The sequence below is a fragment of the Brachyhypopomus gauderio genome, unplaced genomic scaffold (genome assembly GCF_052324685.1).
Source record: "Brachyhypopomus gauderio isolate BG-103 unplaced genomic scaffold, BGAUD_0.2 sc141, whole genome shotgun sequence".
Lineage (NCBI taxonomy): Eukaryota > Metazoa > Chordata > Actinopteri > Gymnotiformes > Hypopomidae > Brachyhypopomus > Brachyhypopomus gauderio.
The window spans coordinates 249,912-274,911 of NW_027506962.1; the positions used below are offsets into that span (position 1 = coordinate 249,912).

At 44.7% G+C, this 25,000-nt stretch overlaps 3 protein-coding genes across 6 annotated transcripts in view; 2 read left to right on the top strand and 1 right to left on the bottom strand.

The window, feature by feature from the left end:
• Positions 1-376, top strand: part of ecel1 (endothelin converting enzyme-like 1) — a 32,887-nt gene extending 32,511 nt beyond the window's left edge. For both annotated transcript variants that reach the window (XM_076994442.1, XM_076994443.1), the window contains exon 19: positions 1-376. This exon is cut by the window's left edge and continues 1,959 nt beyond it. The gene's annotated coding sequence lies outside the window, so the exon portion shown is untranslated.
• Positions 377-582: 206 nt separating this feature from the next.
• On the top strand, positions 583-8,156 carry cep57 (centrosomal protein 57). Of its 3 annotated transcripts, none has more exons than XM_076994449.1 (11): positions 583-770; positions 2,946-3,099; positions 3,889-4,056; positions 4,177-4,298; positions 4,481-4,675; positions 4,831-4,863; positions 5,101-5,199; positions 5,642-5,722; positions 5,879-6,045; positions 6,339-6,483; positions 6,687-8,156. In XM_076994449.1, the coding sequence occupies exons 1-11, from the start codon at positions 729-731 to the stop codon at positions 6,897-6,899; spliced, it is 1,419 nt and encodes a 472-aa protein (XP_076850564.1). In that variant the 5' UTR covers positions 583-728; the 3' UTR covers positions 6,900-8,156. The 3 variants fall into 3 exon arrangements, with proteins under 3 accessions (XP_076850564.1, XP_076850561.1, XP_076850563.1); XM_076994446.1 differs by having other exon boundaries at positions 5,819-6,045; positions 6,687-8,155; XM_076994448.1 differs by lacking the exon at positions 4,831-4,863 and having other exon boundaries at positions 5,819-6,045; positions 6,687-8,154.
• A 40-nt stretch (positions 8,157-8,196) lies between these two features.
• Positions 8,197-25,000, bottom strand: part of pde2a (phosphodiesterase 2A) — an 82,944-nt gene continuing 66,140 nt past the window's right edge. Inside the window, exons 12-29 of the mRNA XM_076994445.1 lie at positions 23,187-23,317; positions 20,350-20,461; positions 19,631-19,670; positions 19,447-19,510; positions 18,848-18,929; positions 18,580-18,754; positions 17,819-17,931; positions 16,961-17,161; positions 16,759-16,829; positions 15,781-15,903; positions 15,249-15,336; positions 15,007-15,054; positions 14,151-14,225; positions 13,647-13,746; positions 13,341-13,453; positions 13,134-13,172; positions 12,765-12,871; positions 8,197-12,560 (exon numbers count right to left, since the gene is read on the bottom strand). Of these exons, the coding sequence (XP_076850560.1) occupies positions 12,326-12,560; positions 12,765-12,871; positions 13,134-13,172; positions 13,341-13,453; positions 13,647-13,746; positions 14,151-14,225; positions 15,007-15,054; positions 15,249-15,336; positions 15,781-15,903; positions 16,759-16,829; positions 16,961-17,161; positions 17,819-17,931; positions 18,580-18,754; positions 18,848-18,929; positions 19,447-19,510; positions 19,631-19,670; positions 20,350-20,461; positions 23,187-23,317 (1,917 nt within the window). The 3' untranslated portion in view covers positions 8,197-12,325. The remainder of the gene's footprint in view (positions 12,561-12,764; positions 12,872-13,133; positions 13,173-13,340; positions 13,454-13,646; positions 13,747-14,150; positions 14,226-15,006; positions 15,055-15,248; positions 15,337-15,780; positions 15,904-16,758; positions 16,830-16,960; positions 17,162-17,818; positions 17,932-18,579; positions 18,755-18,847; positions 18,930-19,446; positions 19,511-19,630; positions 19,671-20,349; positions 20,462-23,186; positions 23,318-25,000) is intronic.

A 25,000-nucleotide genomic window follows, 5' to 3' on the forward strand; every position in this document is an offset into this window, starting at 1 on the left:
TGCAAAAGGACATTTATGAGTGTCTTATGTGATCTGAGAGTTGATCTATTCTTAATTAAACATTTTTTGTTTTCGGGCATTCAGTTTATTAAGAAAACAATATCCTGTATTACATCATCCAGATGTATGTATGTATGACAGATCACAAAATTGTTATTATGATGAAATGTTTAATTTTCTATGACAGTGTCTACCTGTGTAAAAAAAAACTTTGTAAAAAGTATATGAGAAAGAAAATCCTTAACTGTATCTGTCTTTAAAAAAGCATGTTTCGAACTAAAAAGGTTGAAACCATCATAAAAACGTTAAAACTACAGCTCTATATTACAGGATTCAGGAGGAACGCTGGACTTGCTAAAGTTTGTTAATGTTTTGAATAAACAAATAAGAGTCATAGTAGTTTCTGTGTAATATGTCGTAGTTAGGTTTCTGTGTTACTTATATATTTAACTGTTATAACAATTAACAACCATATTTATTAATATGATATAAAATATTAGTAGTAATTATAAATGTAATCATGCATTCATGACTTTTATTTTTTAAAATTGTGTTGTCGTGAGACGCCATTTTTGACGCTGACTTCACTTGTGTTTTACGCGCGATGAAATGTTGTTTCCTGTTTTTGCAAACCAGTTACTTAATATATTAGCCAAGTTTGTAAAATGTGAATACTTTTAAATGTGAAGAAATAAGTTAGGACGCCTGGACCACATTGTCAACAATTAATGGATACGGCGCCTAAAGCATCAGTCGCAGCGGGCGTTAAGGTACTGGCGAACACACACAGCCAGCCGCCACATCTAGTTTGGGTTGTTAGCTACCCGCTACGTGCTTGACAACGCAGTGGGGACAAAACCTAGCTAGAGATTACCTACACATAACCTAGTTATAGATTATCTACACAGATACATAGGTAGAGATTACCTACACATAACCTAGCTAGAGATTATCTACACAGATACATAGGTAGAGATTATCTACACATAACCTAGCTAGAGATTATCTACACATAACCTAGCTAGAGATTACCTACACAGATACATAGGTAGAGATTATCTACACATAACCTAGTTAGAGATTATCTACACAGATACATAGGTAGAGATTATCTACACATAACCTAGCTAGAGATTATCTACACAGATACATAGGTAGAGATTATCTACACATAACCTAGTTAGAGATTATCTACACAGATACAAAGGTAGAGATTACCTACACATAACCTAGCTAGAGATTACCTACACAGATACATAGGTAGAGATTATCTACACAGATACATAGGTAGAGATTATCTACACAGATACATAGGTAGAGATTATCTACACATAACCTAGCTAGAGACTATCTACACAGATACATAGGTAGAGATTACCTACACATAACCTAGCTAGAGATTACCTACACAGATACATAGGTAGAGATTATCTACACAGATACATAGGTAGAGATTATCTACACATAACCTAGCTAGAGATTATCTACACATAACCTAGCTAGAGATTACCTACACAGATACATAGGTAGAGATTATCTACACATAACCTAGTTAGAGATTATCTACACAGATACATAGGTAGAGATTATCTACACATAACCTAGCTAGAGATTATCTACACAGATACATAGGTAGAGATTATCTACACATAACCTAGTTAGAGATTATCTACACAGATACAAAGGTAGAGATTACCTACACATAACCTAGCTAGAGATTACCTACACAGATACATAGGTAGAGATTATCTACACAGATACATAGGTAGAGATTATCTACACAGATACATAGGTAGAGATTATCTACACATAACCTAGCTAGAGACTATCTACACAGATACATAGGTAGAGATTACCTACACATAACCTAGCTAGAGATTACCTACACAGATACATAGGTAGAGATTATCTACACAGATACATAGGTAGAGATTATCTACACAGATACATAGGTAGAGATTACCTACACATAACCTAGCTAGAGATTATCTACACAGAAACTAGTTAGAGATTACACAGAAACGATTTAGAGATTATCTACACAGAAACTAGTTAGAGATTATCTACACAGATACATAGGTAGAAATTATCTACACAGAAACTAGTTAGAGATTATCTACACAGAAACTAGCTAGAGATTATCTACACAGAAACTAGCTAGAGATTATCTACACAGAAACTAGTTAGAGATTATCTACACAGATACATGGGTAGAAATTATCTACACAGAAACTAGTTAGATATTATCTACACAGAAACTAGTTAGAGATTATCTACACAGAAACTAGTTAGAGATGATCTACACAGATACATAGGTAGATGTTATCTACACAGAATACTAGTTAGAGATTATCTACACAGATAGCTAGTTAGATTACCTACACAGATACATAGGTAGAGATTATCTACACAGTTAACTAGTTAGAGATTACCTACACAGAACACTAGTTTGACATTATCTACACAGATAGCTAGTTAGAGATTACATACACAGAAAGCTAGTTAGAGATTACACAGTTAGCCAAGTTACCTGCCACAGTACTTTCCAAGAGAAGTGGGAAGGGAACTTGGAACAAAAAGGTACGTAGAGGAGGCTTTTACAGTAAAGGAAGTAGTATTGAATTCAAATAGGGCCTATTAGTTTGTGGTTTAAAACTAAACAAATTAAGATGCCTGGTATTGTTAAGTAAGTTTGATGTGGTGGATTTAAAGTTTGTGCGTTTTAGAGTTGTTTTTAATGTATATAAACGAAACATGTTTGATTGTCAGGTGTTACTCGGGACTAATCTTGTAGGTGTAATCTGTCAGATCTGCAGTAGATTGTGTAAAACAAAATGTCTTGCATTAATGTCATGACTGAAGCATATTGTATCTTTAAATCGTCAGCACCAATAAACCACTAACCTGAGATATAAATGGCTTTTTGCGCACCCTCTTGTCTGCAGGAGGTGCTGACGGCGCCCCCTAGAGGCAGGGTGATGTCTGACAGTGCATCCCTGACCTCCTATGCTGAGTACCCTGTTGGCCAACCCTTCATCAACACCAATTTAATACGTTCACCAAGACCTGTTAAAGCTTTTCCAGAGAGCAGTAGTGGAGGTAACACACACACACACACACACACACACACACACACACACACAAAACCCTAATAGTATACGATGGTTTGTTGTAGTATTTCCCATGGTAGCCACCAGTGACACCGGATAGTCCCGACACACATAGCTGCTCCGCTCTAGCTCATCTTCCCCAGGCTGGAGAGATTATTAAAGGAGCAGGACAAGGCAGGAATATGATAAATGGAAGGTGATTCCTCTGTAACATCATTGTCATGAATTATTTAAACCTGGGTCTCTACTGCATGCAAGTGCGGTCCGAACCCTTTGAAAGAGCTGCGGCTTCCCCTGCTGGTTAGCCAAGTCAATACTGCAGCGTCATCAGTGTATCTGAGGTAGGGAAAATGGGAGCGCACGATTAATCAGGGATTGTGATTGAAGAAGTGGTTGTGTGAGGGAATAGTAAACAAGTTGTTTAGTGGAACCTCAAGCCACCAGAACTGCCATGAGTGGAAGTAGCACTCATGATAGCCCAGTGCGTATTTATTATTTATTATGTGGAGAATGCTGCTTTGCAAATGAACATTTTGTATGGGATGTGGCACAAGTTCCACAGCCAATAGTTTAACTAGGACAATGTTTAAGACTGTATAGGTCATGTTTAATTGATGTGCTTGTTATGCTTATATACTTGCAGAGAATGTCTAGAGAAGATAAGTAAATAAAGTTAAAAATTATACGGTAAAGTACATTTGTATGTGTGTGTGTGTGTGTGTGTGTGTGTGTGTGTGTGTGTGTGTGTGTGTGTGTGTGTGTGTGTGTGTGTGTGTAGCCATCCTCTCTGCTCTGAAGAACCTACAGGAGAAGATCCGCAGGCTGGAGCTGGAGCGGGCCCAGGCGGAGCGGAACCTCCAGAACCTCTCCAGAGAACCGTCCGGCTCACAGAGCGCTCTGGAGAGACAGCGTGAGAGCTGTACAGCAGCGCCCACCAACAACCAAGGTTACACCGCCATCTAGTGGCCGCTTTGCTCAACAGCACAGCAGCCATTCGTACGCGTCTGTACTGCCATATTTATGTTAACAACCAAGTGTGTGTGTGTGTGTGTGTGTGTGTGTGTAGAATTGGCCTCCCAGTTGGCAGCAGCGGAGGCTAAGTGTAACCTCCTGGAGAAGCAGCTGGACTACATGAAGAAGTTAGTGAGGAACACAGAGTCTGACCGAACCGCTGTGCTTAAACGTCAGGTTAGTACACACACAAGCTCAACACACACGTCTGTAGGCTGCCCCCTTCAGTTCCTATAGAGCACTAACAGGCGTGTTTGGGATGTACACATGCCTGGTCACAGGCATTTGTATGAGCTCACCCCCCCCCCTTACAGTGTTTTGAGGGTCTGTGTGAGCACTTCCTGTTTGACGTGGCCCAGGTGTGTGTTCGGGAGTCGGGAGCGGCCGACGTGCTGGATGTGCGGCTGAAGCTGGAGAAGCTGGACGTGCTGGAGCAGGAATACCGGCGTCTCACGCGCACGCAGAACGTGGCCGAGCTGAAGATACGTGAGCTGGAGAGGAAACTGCAGGAGGAGGAACACCAGAGGAAACTCGTGCAGGACCAGGCTGCTCAGGTGAGGCCTCCATCCTGCCTGCAGTCTCCATCCATCCGTCCGTCCGTCCATCCATCCATCCATCCATCCATCCAATCAATCTCCATCCATCCATCCATCCATCCAGTGTATTCATCTTTCCATTGATCTTTGGTATTCATCTGTCTGTCCTTCAGTCTGTGCATCTATCCCTCCATCGACACAGTCATGTAACTATCACTTATATCTTATATCTTTTCTTACCCCATATCTGTTTTTCCATGTTTTATCTTTGTTTGTTTGTTGTTTTACAAAAATGTAGTTTGTACATCTCAGTAAGAGAGAAGCTAATAAGAGTTGAAGTGGCTTTGGGGTTAAAAACATACCACTCTTCTGACTTTTGATGTCTTAAATTTAGATCTTTAAAGCTGTAATGTTTACTCTTAACCTTATTGGTTGCTCTTCAGTTACAGACAGGCCTCGAGGCCAATCGTATCCTGATTCAGTCAGTGTCACCCCGCCCACCCAAAACATCAAAGACAAAGAAGAAGAAACTTGTCTCAAAGGTAACGAAAGCTAAAATAACGTTTGAAAGATTGGCAGCAGCTGGACTGTCTGATGGTTATTGGAAGAGTCCAGCATTTGTCCACCTAATTTCTAACTGCTGTTGTGTTGTAACAGGGCACAGCTATGGCATTATATGTTGTAGCAGGGCACAGCTGTGGGATTATATGTTGAAGCAGGGCACAGCTGTGGGATTATATGTTGTAGCAGGGCACAGCTGTGGGATTATATGTTGAAGCAGGGCACAGCTGTGGGATTATATGTTGAAGCAGGGCACAGCTGTGGGATTATATGTTGAAGCAGGGTACAGCTGTGGGATTATATGTTGAAGCAGGGTACAGCTGTGGGATTATATGTTGAAGCAGGGCACAGCTGTGGGATTATATGTTGAAGCAGGGCACAGATGTGAGCTCATATCTTTTTTTTTTTGTTCCTTTATTCCAGAAGCCCTTGCAGCAGCAACACTCTCACACACAGCCGCATTACAGACTGAGTTTGGGGGATGTACCTTTTGTTGCTGGAATGGTATGATTGATTATGCAACACACACAAACACACAAAAGCAGCACTTCAGTAATGAAATAGTAATGCAAGCGTATTTATGCCCCTCCCCCTCTGTAGTCAACAGGAGCGAGTCACTCTGTTCGTGCTAACGTCCAGCATGTTCTTCACCTCCTAAAGCAGCACAACCGTCAGCTCTGTAACGACCGCGTGCTCGGGGACACACCCCTGGCCAGCGTGGACGGCCCATCCCAGCGTCACTCAAGCAGTAGCTCCTCCTCTTCCTGTAGTGAAGAGCTCTCAGATCTGCTGCTGGCCCTGCAAGATGAGTTTGGGCACATGAGCTTGTAAGTGTGTGTGTGTGTGTGTGTGTGTGTGTGTGTGTGTGTGTGTGTGTGTGTGTGTGTGTGTGTGTGTGTGTGTGTGTGTGTGTGTGTGTGTGTGTGTGTGTGTGTGTGTGTGTGTGTGTGTGTGTGTGTGTGTGTGTGTGTGTGTGTGTGTGTGTGTGTGTGTGTGTGTGTGTGTGTGTGCGTGCGTGCGTGCGTGCGTGCGCGAATGTGTTTCTGCGCAGGTGTTTGCATGCATGCCGGGATGCTGCGACACGTGTCTTGATAGGTGTGTGTGTGTGTGTGTGTGTCAGCGAGCACCAGGAACTAGGGAAACAGATCCAGCAGTGCAGGTCAGACCAGCTGCGTCAGGATCTGGAGAGAGAGATGGAGACCCTAGTGAAGAAGATGGAAGCCAAAGGGGAACAGATCGCTAAGGTCCGACGTCACCAAGATCTGGTCAGCTTCCCTTTTACCCGCTTATAATATCTTGATATTATCATACTATACAGTGTACCAAACTAAAGCTACTCCAAGTGATTTACTTTAAGATCAGTTGATTGTTTCCTTCTTATAATTTCCTAAATCCATAAAATAAACATTTTGCTTTCGTTATGATTCTACGTTAACGTCAGCCCTCTCGCTCATTCCATCCGCCCCAGATGGAGAAACTGAAGAAGCAGTCTCGTCAGCGGAGTCCGCGTGACCCCGAGGTGGAGCGCACCACGACGGCGAGCGCCCGCATCCACTCGTCCGGACCCGTGAGGGAGACGTCCAGGCCGGGGGAGCGCAGCAAAGACAGCCTGCGTCTGCTGCGAGACATGCGAACGCTACAGACGTCCCTGCGTGCCGATCAGCTCTCCTGGGATTACTGACATGCTGACGTCAGCCCGGATCGGACTGGTCTCATCTCTAGATTGGAATTTTCCAGTTCTAATCCATCCTGGACCACTATGAAAGTGTGATGTATGTTGATTTGTAATGTTCTTACCTATTCCGTCAACTCATTTCGGGCGATGCTGTGAGTAAGCGATATTCAAGTCATTTCCCAGCACTATGAATGATTTAGGATTAATCACAAGACCAGGTGCACTGACTAAAGCATGTTTGCATGGAAGAACCACACTATGCCTGTTTTTGATTGCCTTTAAATGCACCACTTTAAGACCATGTTAACTAGTCGTGACTCGAACCACCAATTAAACGTGCAGAAATTATCACAGGGTATTTTTTTTTTATGTAAACTATTTTTGCATGTTCATGTTCCTGATGCCAGCTAGCATTATGAACAGAAGTGAACTGACCAAAATAACTGACCAAATCCGCCTTCTGATTGAAAACTACAGTAACATAAACCCAACTCTGCCGATAACCAGTGGATGATGATGGTCCACTTCCAGTTAAAGCACCATGTAAGAAGGAATGCATTCATTTTGATTGGCTGGCATTCTTTCACTTGAGTTTCATTGGAGCAGACTCGATCTCGATGCTGATTGGTTGGAGCGCTGGCCCTTTAAATGCTGGTGCACAGTGGGCGGGTGCTGAGTGGACAGCAGGAGGTCATTGGTGGCCTTGCTGTGACTGTACTGGGTAGATTAGATTGCTGGATTTTGGATTTGGTTTAATCTCTCAATCTATGGGCTGATGTTCCTCTATGTAGAAATCTTTACCAATACATGGGAGCAAGGATGTATTTTTGACATGGGAATTATGAATTAGTTATGCCTGTGGGACAAGGTGAACTATGAGGATTAAAGCCTGTTGGCGTGTTGTCAGGAGACCTGTGCAGACGGGTTGGGATGCTGACTGAACCTTTAATCTCAGGTACAAGCAGTGGTGCGTTCACTCAATCAGTGCTTTTGACTACATTGACTTTTAAAACTTCACCGCAGTACAGCACAAAGATCCTAAAGACCTTAAACAGAGTATTAAATAATGTGTAACAAATAAATGTACCTGCATTTAAGAACTATAGTTGGGACTATAATTGGACTATAGTTTTGTTGGAGGTGTGTGTGTGTGTGTGAGGAAGAGATCTGTTATGGTGTTCTGTGTTGCTTTGTGCTTAAGTTTTTAACTTTTTTCTTTTTCAAACATTTTAAAATAAAGTATTTATTTTTGCGTCAAAAAGTCTATCCTTATCTTGAATGAAAACACAAATGTCCACACCAGCCATTTTAAGAAATTTATTTGGATAAAAAGTCAAAATGTTCTCCTCCATAATCAGAACTGGTCTTCCCCCATTTTCATTGACAGGATTAATTAAAGACACAAGCCAACCTGTACAATATGTACACAGGTACTGTATCTTCGTTTACATACGAGGCCACACCGACCGTTAAACACTTCACCCTACAGAAGAGAAACAGAACTCAAACCCCACTCATGTTTTCAGTGGACTGATGATGTTCTTTTCATTATTTACTCTTTCACTTTAATCTGTTTGGGTATAAAATAGTGATCAAGGGGGTCACACTAACATTTTCCAACATTTGGTTTTTTTTCAAATGGGAATGAAGTAACAATAAATCTGTTATTGGAGTTTGAGCTGAACCAACCCCAATGTGCTTCCTGAACTATTAGTTATGTTTGTAATGTTTTTGATCTATCATGACCAGAACTGGACCAAAGACCAAAAAACCCTAGAAAAAATACCACCAAGAGTAAAGACAAACACTGTAGCGTCATACTGTCATTTTAAATAGATAAAATAACTTTTGCTTTTATCTTTTTAATTACATAGAATAGAGAAATGTTTCTTTAAATTCATATATACATCATGAAGTCATGGTTAGGAGAAAGATGTGTTTAACTCCGAAAGCTAGTGGGGTTGGCACAAGAGAATAGAGTGTAACGAAAACGAGAAGAGAAAATGAGGTTCATTGCCACCTACAGATACAAATACCAGAAAACATTAAATAAAATGTGTAAAAAGTAATAATTTAAAAACAGTATTTACACATTGTGACATGTTAAAACTCAGTACTGCAGGATTGGCATATTGCACAAGAGGTTGAAGGCAGAAAACTGTAATAATGTTGGAAAATTCAAAATACAGCATGAAGAAATGTAGAGGAAACACTGTAAGAGTGTCAGAACGAAGCTTCAAGTCACCTGTCAGAATTTACAATTAAATTTTTTTTTCACAGAGCTACCTGGATGAAAGTGAATACAGTAGAAATCAATAGACAAAATGACATCGAAGACTCACACCTGAAACTGCTAGGACTCCCGGAGATAAGACTCACCCAGTTTGGGAATGTTTGCCATGACAAAGTCAGTGCTGCAGTCTCAAACAAAAAAAATGTGGGGCGACAGGTGTTTATTCAGTTATTTACCGTGAAGTAAACCACAGCCACACCTGGGGTCCTCTTCCATACTGAAGGATCTCCACAGTCCCACAGGACATGTAGCCTGCGTCTGCAACGCTCAGGCGTGAAGGGGTGAAGCCAAAGTGTTAGTGTTTGGGTCACGTGTTCTGCTTATAGAGCTGGTGGCCCACAAAGCAGGTGTGAAGATGTGTTGATGTCCTGCAAGCATCTCATTGGCGTCCTGAGCCACATCAGACACTGCTCTAAACCCACACACTGTTACCACCCGTCAGAACACTTCAGTATCCAGTGCAGTAAAACGACCCAGAAACCCAAAAACTGTAGACTAGTATACCACTTTGAATATGCAGAAAAAGTCATTTTTTACATACTGAATTGGATTTCTTTATTCCATTTCAGGTGGAATTGGCAAATTATACCCTGGCACTTTGGCTAAAAATGAACCAAGACAGACTAAAATCACATATCTAAACTGACCCAGACTAAAAATAGATCTAAACTCACCTCTAGGACAGGTGTGTGATCCTGCAGATCGAACACACCCAAACTACCACACCAGATCCACTTCACTAAAGCCCTCAAAGCACCTACAAACGTGTGGTGAAGGTGTGTTGAAGATAAACTCAGGGGGAGTGACGCTGATTACCTCTGCCATAGAGGACAAGTCTAACAGAAACAACTGTGGGCATATTAGCAAACTGATATTGGCTGGATTGTAGATTAATTACTGTTGGCTAATGTATAATCCCATTCTAACAGCAAAGTTCTGCATAATCTCAGTCTCCTATTACATTCACTCTTTATCTGGCCCTCTTGCGTCAGGTTTGGCAAATATATTTACTTTCACACCTGTGCAAATATATCTGAACAGACTGCAAACATATTCATATACCTTTAGAACTGTACATATATATATATATATATTTTTTTCCCCATACAGTGTATATTTTCTTCTTTATATCCACTCAGGAAGGCAACACATACTTGGTAAGGCAATTCCAAATTCTTACATGTTTTGCCAGCCTGAGAAATGAACCTCTTCACATGCCGTACAAGTCCTGTAGCCCTTGCACATCGTGTACAGACATTATGTACACATTATCGTAACGCCTCATTCCCCACTGTTCTCTTAGTGCTTCTGCCTTATATGCGGTTGCCAGGTGCGGAAACCCCCCCGTCCCTCTGAATGAGCACCCAGGAACAGAGTGAAGCTGGGCGTGTTATTGGGTCAATTGCAACGGACACTTGGTGAGACTTCGTGAGAGAGCTGATGTTAAGACAGCTTTGTGAGACTAAAGATTCTTTAAAGATTTCTGATATCGGAACATCTTCATAATGGTCTAAACTGGTTTATCACATTTGCCTGAAATGGGTTGTTTGTGGATAATTTTGACCATAAGGGGACAAATTTTAATTTTTGATTCTGAAGAATTATGCATTATGAATTTCAGATTGCTGTGAATTGCACAACATAGATGACAAAACACAGTCTACATTAACATCCGTATCAGGCATGATTACATTGGTCCTTAGCAACAGAGCAAGGAGAGTTAAAACAGGAAGTTCAATGCTAACCCAGAACACTCGTGAGCTTAAAGAATGAGATGCGTGCTTGCTTTGTAACACAGGCGTTGTTACTGTCGCCATAGTGCCAGAGGGGTGAAAGGTCAAGCAGCCTGTGCTACCCAGGTGCCTTCACTAATTAATTCTGCCTGCCGGCTTGAGCTGTTCAACTAAGCCTCTGAACAAAACCGTGACGAGAACCTGGCGAGAACCTGGCAAGAACCTTATTGTTCTCAGCTTGCAGTGTCTGATGAGTGTGATTCAGACCTGGAGGGGGTTGTGGTTGGTTTTTACTTTGTTTTTCAGATCCAACACACGTTCAGCCTCCAGCACCTTGTAATACGGATGCCTGTTCCAGTACTGGGAGAAATGGGGGAGAATGTAAGCCAGTCTGAACCGGGACCAAGCCGAGGACCGACGTGACCGTGGTGTGGCCATGGAGGGGGCGGGGCTACGACCACGCGACCAGACAACCAAACGCAGCCGGACGGAGAACGAGCTTGAAGATGAGGAAAGGTCAGTTTGAGTGCCGATCAACACAGTTCACCACCGTCATCCGTCGCAACTGACCCAACGAGTGTCATCTTACAGAGGGCTTGAAGTTTGTTTGTGTGTGTGTGTGCGTGCGTGTGTGTGTGTGTGTGTGAGTTTGGGGGGAGTCAAAGCAAAGTGAAAGAGGACTGAATGTGTCCTTCCTCGGGCACGACATGGTGAAAACTGCTCAGTTCAACAACATTCATGTAGCGCTTTGTCTGATGTAGAATAAAAGGAAAATGAGGGGTGTGAGGTAAGGTGGAGGCTTCTGTTCGGCTCCTTGATTGTCATCATTTCCCATAAATAAAAAGGGGGGAAACTGCAGCTATGGCAACATATCCTCTGACTCTCAGCTGGTGCACTTGCACATGAAACATTTGGGCAAATCTTTTTTTTCCTCCCCAAAATTGGCATGTATACATTGTAAATGTAAAACATTTAGAGGGGAATTTATTACGTTTTGAAAAGTAGGAAGGAATATAAAAAATAAAAAATGTATGAGGCTTTGTTCAGCTATCAAAATATGGGGTAAGTAAATGTAAAAGAGGATTCTGAAATATTTTTTGACAGATCTTATGAAAACACGAGGCTACATCAAGCACGTAAGGACTCCAATGAAGAAAGTTGATACACAAATGTTCTGAACGCGGAAATGACATCATTAGCTGCAGCATCTATGCCCCGCCCACAAACTCCAGTGTCTCAACAGCCGCCAGTTAGCTTCCTAATCTGGTCCGACCTCCGAAACCGTCTTCATCACGACGAGTAAAAGGAGAAACATCTACCTTTTTTCAGAGCGAATCATCGGTACAAAACCGTTGATTTGTTTTTTTTCCTTTAACTCTGATTGGTCAGCAGGATGGCCTGTGACATCACTGGTCTGTCTTGCGACAGTCCTCGTCTAGGCAACCGTTCATGCGATGACCATCGTCCCCAAACGCACCCTGGGATTGCATCAGCTCAAACTCCTCGTCGAGGAAGTCAAGGGAGTTGTTGCTAGGCAAGCCACGGATAGTGAACTTGTGAGAAACTTTTGTCCACTGCACGCGATTGGCTGCCACACGCTCATAAAGTTCTGATGACCGTGGGAAAATCTCCTGGAGTAGCCTATCAGGGAGAGAGGGTGGAGCAGATGTTAATACAACTTATTACCAGCACTACTACTACTATTACTAATAATAATAATAATAATATAAAAAAAATTTGAACATGAATCACTGAATATATACTGTGGATATCTTTTGCTTTCTATCGATCTGATGCTGTTATTATTGGTATTGAAGTTCGAGACAGGTGTGTGGAGAGTCTTACTTATAGATGGGCATTGCAATGTGCTCCATGAAGCTGATCTGTAGTTCTGGGATGTAGGCCTTCTCTCTGTCCATCATCTCACTGGGTCTGTTCCCCATCGCCTTCTCCTGCACGCACGTACACGCACGTACACGCACGTACACGCATACAAGCAGAAAACATTAATGTATGCATACACTCACATATATGAACACACAACACAAATATACACATGCACACACACACTAACGTTGCACACAAACCACAGGCTACAGAATGGTTTTTTTATGTTTTCTGAATTCTCTTTTAAGCCAAGAGATAACAGTGTGCGCATACACACAGACACACACACACACACACACACACACACACACGTACATGCAAACGTACCAAATCACCCTGTGAGAAGAACTCTTTGTAGATGAGCTCCTAGAATGCAAAGAAAGCACCGTTAGAAGCTCAGAGAGTGAAGACCATTGGGCAGAGCTCAGAGACGCCGGAGCGCTGAGACCAGCAGGTCCATCACTCTCAGTCTCACATAAAACCACCACAAAGCCAGATAGAGGGAAACAGCTAGGAGCCAAAACAGAGTCTCACAGCTATCTTCCTGGTGGTCTTCCAGCCCTTGGTCTGGTCGGAGAGGTCACAGGAGGTCATCAGTAGGCACAGCAGCAGACTGCGGTGGGTGGAACTCTTGGGGTTGTACCCCACTACGGACACACAGGGGGAGTAGAAGGTCTATAACGCACCCAGACACGCCCTTTGCAGTGGGAGCTGGATTTATGAGGTGTTTGTGTGTCCAGTCATCATATCCACAACCACCCCCCCCCCCCCCACACACACACACACACAGTTTAGATGTCTACTAAGTTAAGAAGTCTCCTCTTTCCCTCCATTGTTTACCCTCTGCCATCTTCTGCAGGTCTTTAAAAATCCGGAGGTGATGTGCCAGATCAGTGGCCAGAATTATCTCCCGCATTAGGTCCAGCATCCTCTGGTAGTCCTGGCAACCGGAGCAAAAGAAACACTGCAGCATCAGGACCACAAGAGCAGCAGACCTACAGGTTTCATATTTTATGCTAAAATTATATATATATATATATATATATATATATATATATATATATATATATATATATTAAGTAGAGTAGTAATTAAGTACAGTATAGTATAGTGGTGGAATACAAATACATTTAACCTTTCTTTCCTGCTATTAAAATATCAGTGTTCATTAATAAAACATTTTAAACAAAACACTAGAGAACCGTTTTCGCAGTTGTTCGTCTAACGTTTATCTAATGTTTGTCCTGGTCTGTGATGAACAGAGCCAACTACTCCAGTTCATCTAGTCCATTTGGTGAAGGTGCACATGAACATTACATGAACATCACATGAACATCACACCACCTTTCTGTTGAACTTCTCAAAGATGTTGCAGCCGTGCGTGTTAAGGATGGCGATGGCCTGAGCAAAGTGATGCCGCTGTTTAAACAAACACACACACACACACACACACACACACACACACACACACACACACACACACACACACACACACACACACACACACACACACACACACACAGTTACCCACAAAGATACACACATGGATAGCCACTAGAGGGCAGCAGAGACCCACAAATGAGATTCTGCAACAGGTTGCCCTTGAGAGCATATACAGTCAATGCTTGAGAGAGAAACACATATAGGGAAATGTTGGCTTTGTAGGCAGTTTAACTAACCAGTTTCATGACTGGTCATTCACACACATTGCTATACCATTTTTTGATAAAAAAAAAAAACCTTAAACTAGAGCTTAGTCTAACCCTAATGTAGCATGTCAGATTAATTATGACTAATTGTGGTCTTTGGAAATCTGAGTATTGCAGCCAGATGTGTTAAATTATGGGGCCCAACTCCAGATGTGGAGATGTCTGAGATTAGCCCCACGACTAATCTACCACACCTGACCCCTTTAGTGCAGGTGTTCAGTAGTGTGAAATCAGAGGCAGGTGCATCACTACAGTGCCACGTAAACACTTGAGTTAAACTCTGTAGACTCTCTGTGCCCATTCTCTCTCCTCCGTTCCCATTTGTTCAGTGATGCAATCCTTGTGTGGTAAAGGTGAGTGTTTTGATACAGCAAGAGTGTTTGGATACAGTGAGCAAACATTTTCACAAAGCTGAGTTAGAGAAGTCTAGTTCATATTCGAATGTAGTTCCTTACATGTATCTGTGTGTGTGTGTGTGTGTGTGTGTTCACCTCCATAACTGATCCCTCAGAACTGTAAAGGGCTGCCAGAACAGATTTCTGAAAGAAAAATTAAAAGTGACATTTCAGCATTGCTCAAGTGGCACGTTTCCTCTGTGATCGCAGGAGCACAGACACCCGCATGTTTCACACATCAAAGCATTTTACACACTTACACCTACAGCACAGGTCCCTACAGTGTAGTTAAAACCATAGTAACAGTTGCTGGGGAAACCAACGAGTGCAATGCTTACAGAGGCCACCTGGAAGGAGTTGTTAGTCCCGCGGTGGTCCAGATCATGGCACATACAGGACACGAGCAGAGCAAAAATCTCTATGTCCCTGAAGACAGGAGACATGGGGACAGGAGACATGGGGACAAGAGTCATGGGGACAGGAGACATGGGGACAGGAGACAGGGGGACAGGAGACATGGGGACAGGAGACAGGGGGACAAGAGTCATGGGGACAGGAGACATGGGGACAGGAGACATGGGGACAAGAGTCATGGGGACAGGAGACATGGGGACAGGAGTCATGGGGACAGGAGACATGGGGACAGGAGACATGGGGACAGGAGACATGGGGACAGGAGACATGGGGACAGGAGACAGGGGGACAGGAGACAGGGGGAGGTTTGTCACTAAGCATCTGTGTGGGTGCAAACATTTTACTACCAGAAAAACAGCAGTCAGCAGACAACAAAACTCAGCTTGTTTGTAGAGCTTGTCGCTTTGTGTGTGTGTGTGTGTGTGTGTGTGTGTGTGTGTGTGTGTTCATTCTTACTCGAGGTAGTCGGAGAGATCTAGGTTTTTGTAAAGCAGGTAGCAGAAGTGTGAAACAGAGAAAGCGTGCATCCAGTTGTGATAGGGAGGATCTCTGTAGCCCTTCTTCACCATCAGACAAAACCTACACACACACACACACACACACACACACACACACACCATCATCTAATGGCATCACCATCAGCCTCTGTAGATCAGCACCTACGCAGTGAAGGTTGCTAGAAGTCCTAAATTTGACTCCTCATTGTATCTAGTAACGTTCCCCGATCCTATCATAGATTCTATCGTGTCTTCCTCTGTGGTGTTCTAGCGGTTCACACCAGCTCCGTTATTAAAGCTGATGTCTCCATGACAGCACGTCTGACACCATCTCTCGCCCCGAGCTCTGACCACACGGTGCCGCCGGGCCCCGCCCTGTTGCCAGGTAACACCGTGTGGTTAATAAATAGTCCGAGAGTGTCTCCCGCCCAAGATCTGACGGCGGAGGAGATTTCAGAATAAAGAGAAGAGATTTAAGGATGGAGACAGACAGATTTTTTGTACAGAGACAGAAAGAGATCATAGGATGTAGACAAAATGAGTGATTTCATAATAAAGAGGGGGATGAAATAATGAAAGACCGGGATCATGAGACAAATGAATCATGCATGTGGACACAGAACACACACAGATGGACATTTCATAAAGAAAGGCAGACAGGGGAGACACAGCTGAATAGGAAGACGCCAGGCACAGGACGAGGAGAGGACAGCCAGGTGTCTCTGATCCTGCCCAGGTGCAGAGCCCAGGTCACTGCCACCCTGACACACATTACAAAGGCCCTGTTAATTAGCTGATTAAATCACAATACACACAGGTGGGTGGTGGACAGAGAGAGAGACAGAGACAGACAGACAGGAACTAGTTGACAGACAGAGCCCGAGGTAGGGTGATGGAGAGAGAGTCTCACCCTCTATGGTGAGACTGTCAGACATACCTGGCCAGCGTGTGCAGGTCAATCTTGTAGGTGTTTATAAAACCCATATCCTCAAACATGCTTAGAATGCCCTAGAAGAAAAGAAAAAAGAAAGGATTAAACTGTCAAACGGCCTAATGCATAAATTCCCAAGTGCGCTAATGCCCACACTACGCCTCCGTAGCCACGCCCACCCCAACACAGCCACGCCCCCCACACCCACCATGGGCGTGCTGTCATCCGGCAGCGAGCGGGGGGTGTATGTGAACTGGGCAAAGTCTGGGTGGATCTTCTGGACGGGCTGGAGTCCCTCACAGAGCAGCCGGGCCACCTCCTCCTCAGACACCTTCATATGGTACATCATCATCTCATTGGCCAGGTGGCTGCGGAACTGGGCCTCGTGCACTCTCTTATAGAGCAGAGACTGGGGAGAGACAAGGAGAGAGATCAGGGGGAGAGACCAGGGCTAGAGACACTGAGGGAGACAAGCAGAGGGGGTGTAATGAGACACAACTCTGCTCTGATCCCACTGCTAGCACAGCCATGGGCACAGGCAGGCTTCACTCTGCAGTAGCACGCACACCAAACAAGAATCAGCCAATGCGATGTGATGCTCTCCATCGCACACGTCAACATCATGCATTTATTAGTACATCTAAATATAAACATAAGAAATGAAAGGGTCCAGTTCTGCTGGCTTTTTGACTTCTGCAGTACAAGCAGCCCGTGATAAGAGCGCTAATTAACATGCCTTACTCTGCTAGCCCCAACTCAGCAGAACTCTGGCAAGGTCCAGTGGATAACTGGTGGATATATTTACAGCGTTTCTTGATTTACATTTGCACCACTCCCACACACCAGTTGCACAGTTGTGTTGACAAGAAACACCCCCTTGTGGTAGAATGAGGCATAACAAAGTTCTGTGGATTTTATTTTGTCCTGACAATCCTGAAGTGATATATGAAAACTTCATTGCCGGGCCCCTGATAAATAAACTGCACCTGTGGGCCTCTTAAACCGATCAGGTAAAAGCATTTGGCCATCAGAGGTTCTGTCATCTGTTTGTCTTAGTGTCACTTACATGGGCAATACTGATCCCACAGTAGATGGAGAAGGCGGTTGCCAGATCCTCATCAAAGCGGTTGAACCATGGACCGTTAGTCTTATTCACCAGCTCAGCCACTCCAATCACCTCTAGGGGAGAGTGTGGGAGATAGGTGAATAGAGAGAGAGATAGATAGAGAGAGAGAGAGAGAGAGAGAGAGAGAGAGAGAGAGAGAGAGAGAGAGAGACAATGATGGCGAGTCTTCAGGCTTCGACCATTGAGTACTTATGTCAGCACTAATCACACTCATACACGCACAACAGGAAACACTTCAAACTAAAAAAACAGCCCCCCCCCCAACACACACACACACGTCAGAGTCTTCAGGGCCAGTCTAAATCCAGCTGGAGCCACCACAAGCCCCTCTCACAAGCAGGATCCATTTTGGTCTTCTCCTGCTAGAGACGATGGATGACTTGCATCTACGTCTCTGACTCAACATCTCAAAATGACTCATCCAGAATGTTTTTGGAAGTTTAATGGAAACCACTGAGAGTATTGCTAGTTTAGAGCAAAGCTCAGAGACCCATATGCAGATGTGCCCTCAGTGATTGGCTAAAACTAAGCAACAGAAGAATAAAGGTGAAACTGCAGACTTTTGTGCATAGTAAATAAATATATTATCGCATATTTATGAGATGCATTTTAATAATTTTTCTTTCTCATTTTATTTGTTGCTGTATGAGCAGAGGGGATGTATCATGCTACAGGAGAACTAATAGTGGGCGGGGCCACACCTCCATTCTCGTCTTTGATCGGGAAGCAGAGGATGTTGCGTGTGCGGAAGCCGGTGCTGTCGTCCACGCCGCGGTAGAAGAGCGGGTGTGAGTAGGCGTCCTTGATGTTCAGAATCTTCCCTGTGGTGGCCACGTGTCCCGCGATGCCCTGATCTGCTGGGATGCGGAACTCCTTCTGTCCAGGACAGAGGAGAGAAATACTGTCACACTGCCGCAAGACACACACACACACACACACACACACACACATACACACGTACGCACATACCTCATCGTCATTCACCACTCCACCATCAAACACTTTGGCCACGAGTTCATGACTTAGACGATCAAGCAGAAACACTGAACATCTGCATGACAGAGAGAGAAATAACATAAAAAGTTAAATATAAATTATATATTTAATAATCACACACACAAAACAATGCCCTTCAATGCCCTTCAAACCTTCAACAAGTTTGTGGTGCCAAATGACCGGGGTAAAGGGCTGCTAACTCTCTGATGGCCAGTGTACACTCCAGGAAGTGCATATTCTGGGGAAGTGCACACTTCAGCAACTGCGCACTCTGGGGAAGTGCACACTTCAGGAAGTTAGGTAAGTGCATACTGCAGGTAAGTGTGCACTCCAGGGAAGTGTTCGCTCCATGGAAGTGCACACTTCAGGAAGTAAGGTAAGTAGGAAAGGTAAGGCTCACTCCGCAGAAGTGGAACACACCAGAGACAAGTCTGACTTCCCAAAACGTCTGTAGATTCGTCTTCATCATCTTTCTTATGATGAATGTGTCTGTGTATTTGAGTGTGTGAGTGTGTGTGTGTGTGTGTGTGTGAGTGTGTGTGAGTGAGAGAGAGAGTGAAAGAAAAACTCACATTTCAGCATTGCTCAAGTTGCGAGCTTCCACAATTATCTCTTGCAGTAGCACTGACACATCATCTGAAAACAGAGAGAAAGAGAGACGGAGAGGAAGAGGGAGGGAGAGAAAGAATAAGAGAAAGAATTTATCCTATCAAATGAAAGCTACAGCTTAGTTAGGATTACAAAGTGTTTGCTTACCGAGGTGTGTGAAGAGATTTTTGGCCACTTGAAGTAGTGCCTGTACACACACACACACACACACACACACACACACACACACACACACACACACACACACACACACACACACACACACACACACACCTCAGTTGTTAAGCAACAACAGACCTATATTTTCTGTTTTGCTGTACTTTTTAATAGCTGCCCCGAAAGGTGCAGTCTCGATACAGAGCAGAAACATCTGCAGGGCTTTAAGATGCTTCTGGCCCCATCAGCACAAAGCTTACAGAGACACACAGGCACACAGAGATTAAATAATCCAGCTTTCAGAATGAGACCCAGGACATTCTGAGGTCTGCTGGTGTTGGAATGGCCGTGTTCATGTGCAGGCGTGAAACTTGCAAAGTGGAGATAATTTCATTCAAAGCATCTGAACTTGTTTCTTTGCTGGATTGTTTAGTGCAGTGTCTCAGTGAAGCGCGTGTGAAGCCTGCTACAGGCTGACACTGGTCTAGGTCTGTTTTTCTGTGTAGGTGTGTGTTTACATGCTCCAGAGAGCAGACACATTGGGGTTGTGGGAGATCGCAAACTTCTCTTCTGCATGACTACCAATGAGACCACCCCTCCTTCACACTCCTTTATGTATTCATCCCTCTCTCTTTCTCTCCATCCTTCCCCTTGTTCTCTCGTTCTCGTTCTCTCCTCCCCACCTCTCCGTCACCCCCCTCTCTCCCTACCTGACACTCAAACTTGAGCTTCTGTTCCTTCTGGAAGGCCAGGGTGCTGGTGAGGACGGTGGACGTGTAGCAGAAACAGTGCTGGATCAGATGTTCGTCCACACCGGAGTACCTGCACACAGCACGGAGCCACATCACCACCACGTCTGCAGCGAGAACATCGAGGAACCTTCAAACGCACACGTGCGAGAGGGGCCGATTCCATGACTCCTCTTCATCACGTGGCTCTCCAGCGTCACACGCGCACCCCCCCACCCCACATCTCCGCACGTCATGGTTGCTGACGCACTGGCTCATTCACGCCCACCCTGGCCGCGCACACAATGAGGGTCATTTGGGTCTGAATGCGCAGAATTCACGTCACGCCCTGACTCGTTGGCACGCTGCCAAACAAGGAGTCTCTCCGCCCGCTTTCCGGGCCCTTCCAGAAATTCCAGAAGATTGTAGAAGAAAGGGACTCGGGGGTGCTGGCAGAGTGACGTGTCCTGCTGCTGTGCTCTTGGACACACTCCTGCTCTCTCTCTCTGCATTACACACACCCACCAGACATGCAGGAGATCTGAGACAGCTGGACCCCCCGTTAGTGTGTGCATTAGTGTGTTTGTGTGTGTTTGTGTGTGTGTGCATGTGTGGTAGTGTTACTGTGTGTGCATTAGTGTGTGTGTGTGTGTGTGTGTGTGTGTGTGTGTGTGTGTGTGTGTGTGTGTGTGTGCGTGCGCGTGTATGTTAGTGTTAGTGTGTGTGTAGGACAGAGGACGAGCAAACTAGAGCTTAGGCTCTGCCTTCTATTAAGCACAGCTACTGAAATGCAGGATTCACTCTGAAAGAGTGAGAGAGAGAGTGATAGAGAGAAAGAGAGAGAGAGAGAGTGATAGAGAGAGAGAGATAGAGAGAGAGAAAAAGTGAGAGAGAGAGAGAGAGAGAGAGAGAGAGAGAGAGAGAGAGAGAGAGAGAGAGAGAGAGAGAGAGAGAGAGGGTGTAAATGTTAGCAGGGTGACAGTTTGAGGGTTTCTGAATGCTGAAGCGCTCCACACAGTTGACCCTCCTCTCACGCCTTCCTGTCACCACGCGGCTGGCTTGTCGTTTCTTACGGATCTGCTGAAGGAGCTTAAACTCCAGGCAGTACGCCAGATGTATGCCCCCCACCCCCACCCCCTCTCCCCCACTGCCTGCCTCTCTCTGTCCTGATAATATACTCTGAATGGTAGTATTATTGGATGGAACACACGTGCGTACATGCATACACACAGAAAAGATAACCAATCTTCTCTGGTGTGGAATTCAGAACACATTTATATTAAATAAATTAGACCTAAAAATGCACCACACTGTCATTATGATAGACTTACTAGTAATCTGACCTTGATCTTGTGTGTGTGTGTGTGTGTGTGTGTGTGTGTGTGTGTGTGTGTGTGTGTGTGTGTGTGTGTGTGTGTGTGTGCAGGTGTTTGTGCTTCTCTAGAGATCCATTTGTTCTCTTATTTTGACTAGGCCTGAAGTACATCTCCAGCTGAGTGTAAAATAACACACACACACACACACATACACACACACACACACACACACACACACACAAAGACACACACACACACAAAGACACATACACACACACACACACACACACACACACACACACACACACACACACACACACACACACACAGACAAAGACACATACACACACACACACACACACACTGACAAAGACACAGACACACACACAAAGACACATACACACACACACACACAGACAAAGACACAGACACACACGGACAAAGACACACACACACACACACACACAGATCAGGGATGGTAGGTTATTCAGCGAGTTTTGTCTATTCTGTTGAAAAGAAAAATACTGCTATTCTGCAACATATATCACTGTGTTACCATAGCAATCACATTCATGCACACACACACACACACACACACACACACACACACACACACACACACACACACACACACACTCATGCCAAAACACATAGTGAACCCAGTAAATACACGTGGTCTTGTATTAGTGTATTTCTATCTCTGTCAGGTATTCACATTAACTTGTTAATGTAGCTGTGTTGTATGTACACCCACCCTGACCCCAACCACCCCACTCCTGACCCCAACCACCCCACTCCTGACCCCAACCACAGCTGACCCCGTGAAAATGAAGATATCTCCCACATAATTTTCTTGTTTTCATCTTGTAAAAAAAACTGAATAACAATCTTTGGCCAACATGATGCCCTATAATCCTGTACGTGTGTACCCTGCAGTAGTGTGTGTGCACCCACCCATCCACCTCACACACTCGCATCGCACACGCATGCACACACACGCACACACACGCACACACATTCTGTATCTGTATCTCACTTCTCTCTCCCATGTAAACTCATGCTTTTTCTCTTCCAGTATATTTTCTGAAAAACTCTGAGGTGTGCATTTTGTGACATCAACCACAATTGTTCTAAAATGACCTAAAAATGTGGTTAAACGTTACTGCTGAGACACTTGCGATACTAAAACTAAATACCTTAGCCTTAGTTATGCTCCGTGAACTCACAAACCACCTGACAGTAAGGACCGCCCCCTTGTAGAGATGTTTTCAGATTAGTAATGCAGCCAAACTTTGTAATTGCTAATTACATAGCCAGTCTTTCTTCTCCTCAGAGCATCTGGTTCACTCGTAGCTATCAGAACGTTAAAGATAGCTGAGCCAGAAGTGTTCCGGAAACATAGTCCGCCGTGAAGAGCTCGAGAGCCCAGTGTGATGTTGTCTGATGAAGGTTGGCATAAATGATGCAGACAGTGGAGGTGTGAGAGGAAACACACACACTTACTTCTGTCCTCCTATTTTGTTAAAGGTGCATGCTAGCGCCACCACCTGGCCGGTGGCCTGGCTGATCACGGGGACACACAGCATCGAGTGAGCCTCGAATCCCAGCATGCTGCTGAGCTGTCTCCTCTCCTCCTAAAAGAGAGAGACAGGGAGAGAGAGGGGAGAGAGAGAGATGGGGAGAGAGTGATGGAGGGAGGGAGAGAGAGTGAGTGTAAGAGAGAGAGATTTACAAACGTACAAAATAATTCCTATGCGCTATGCATTTATATCTTTCAAAACAAAACGCAGAGTCACAGTTGACGCAAACCCAGAAACTCCTGGATCTGATACCAGATTCCAAATGGATGAGTTTTTAATGCCAAACAGTGCCAAGCGGTTTTTATTCAAATTCATCACATAACGGGACAGTAACTTCAACAATGGTGCTGCCAACATCTGCCACTATAAGCGACAGAAGCTACAACATGCAGAAGCTACAACAGTGGTGAGGGGGATTTCTATCTTCTTGCATGCCTCCACCCAAGACGATTGGATACAGGCACCTGCAGGCACCTGCAGGCACCTGGGGGATGGTCTGGCTTGCCGGTGGATGTGCTGATGCCGGGGTTGGATGAGCCACGAGGGGTCGTGCTGATGCTGGCCCGCCTGAGGCCCACCGCCTGCCCCGAGGGGACTGAGGCTGCTTGGCAGGGAACAGGAGCCTTGACTGTTGCTGTGGAACTTTGGAACCACCCTGCAACCACGGACTTGTATTAACGGGCCGCCCAATGGAGGATGGGTTCCCTTTTGAGTCTTGGTCCTCCCGAGGTTTCTTCCTAATCCCCACCCTATAGGGAGTTTTTCCTCGCCACTGTCGCCTTTGGCTTGGTCATTAGGGATCTGGACCCATACGATTGTAAAGCGGCTTTGTGACAACGTGTGTTGTGAAAAGCGCTATATAAATAAATTTGACTTTGACTTTGATTTTCAGTTTGATATGGCTGTTCCGGGACCATGAAGACAAGTTCCAGTTTAACGGTCCCTACAACAATTAGATGCGTCATTTTTGAGACTTTGCGTACTTTTGCGACTTTGACGATTATTCAAGGTCCTTCTTGGTCCGTAAGGCACAGACGTCTAGGATCCGACGTCTTTGACTCCTGTTTACTGCCTCCCGTCGTTGAGGTTTTTTGCTTTCGTCATGTTCCAGCTCGTGCCACATCACGCTGATCCAAAACGTCCTTCCTGAGAGAGGCCTGCCGGGGCCGGCATCATCAGAGCTTTAGAACGGCCTGACCAAGCTGCTCTGGCTAACGGGACAGTGAAGAGTGGGATGAGGAGAGAGGACACGACCCGGGGAGAGAGGACACAACCCACGGAGCTCTGCGCTCAGGGACAGCACATGCAGGGACGGCTGCTTCAGCCTGACAACCCGTTGCCTGTCGGACAAGTATCCAGTTACACAACGTTGGTTTACCTTCATGCCCTGGAGTGTGTGTAACAGCAGAGCTAAGGTCCGTGGAGGAGACGTGTGCAAACGTTTCAGGAGCTTCCAGATATGGAGCACAGTGAATTGATAGGTTTAACGAGTCTTCAGCAGACATGCTGAGTCCCTTCAGGATGGGGTGTGTGATCCCAGGCGATGATGACGGACCATGCAGCAGGTCCAGGGAGATCCAGGATTTTCTTTGCTTGACCTTTCGATTGTAGTTTATTTGCGTGAACCTCTTGAACTCTTCCCCTGCAGTGGTGTGTGGACGGGTCTGATCTGCTTACGGAGACGAGGGTTTGGAAAGCACTGCACTCTTTCCAAGCCCAAAGACAAAACAAAAAGTG

Coding starts and splice junctions, on each gene's coding strand:
- cep57 (XM_076994446.1), top strand. CDS start 729: ATGGATACGGCGCCTAAAGCATCAGTCGCAGCGGGCGTTAAG. Junction 771..2,945: donor CAGTCGCAGCGGGCGTTAAG/GTACTGGCGAAC, acceptor TCTTGTCTGCAG/GAGGTGCTGACGGCGCCCCC. Junction 4,057..4,176: donor AGCGCCCACCAACAACCAAG/GTTACACCGCCA, acceptor GTGTGTGTGTAG/AATTGGCCTCCCAGTTGGCA.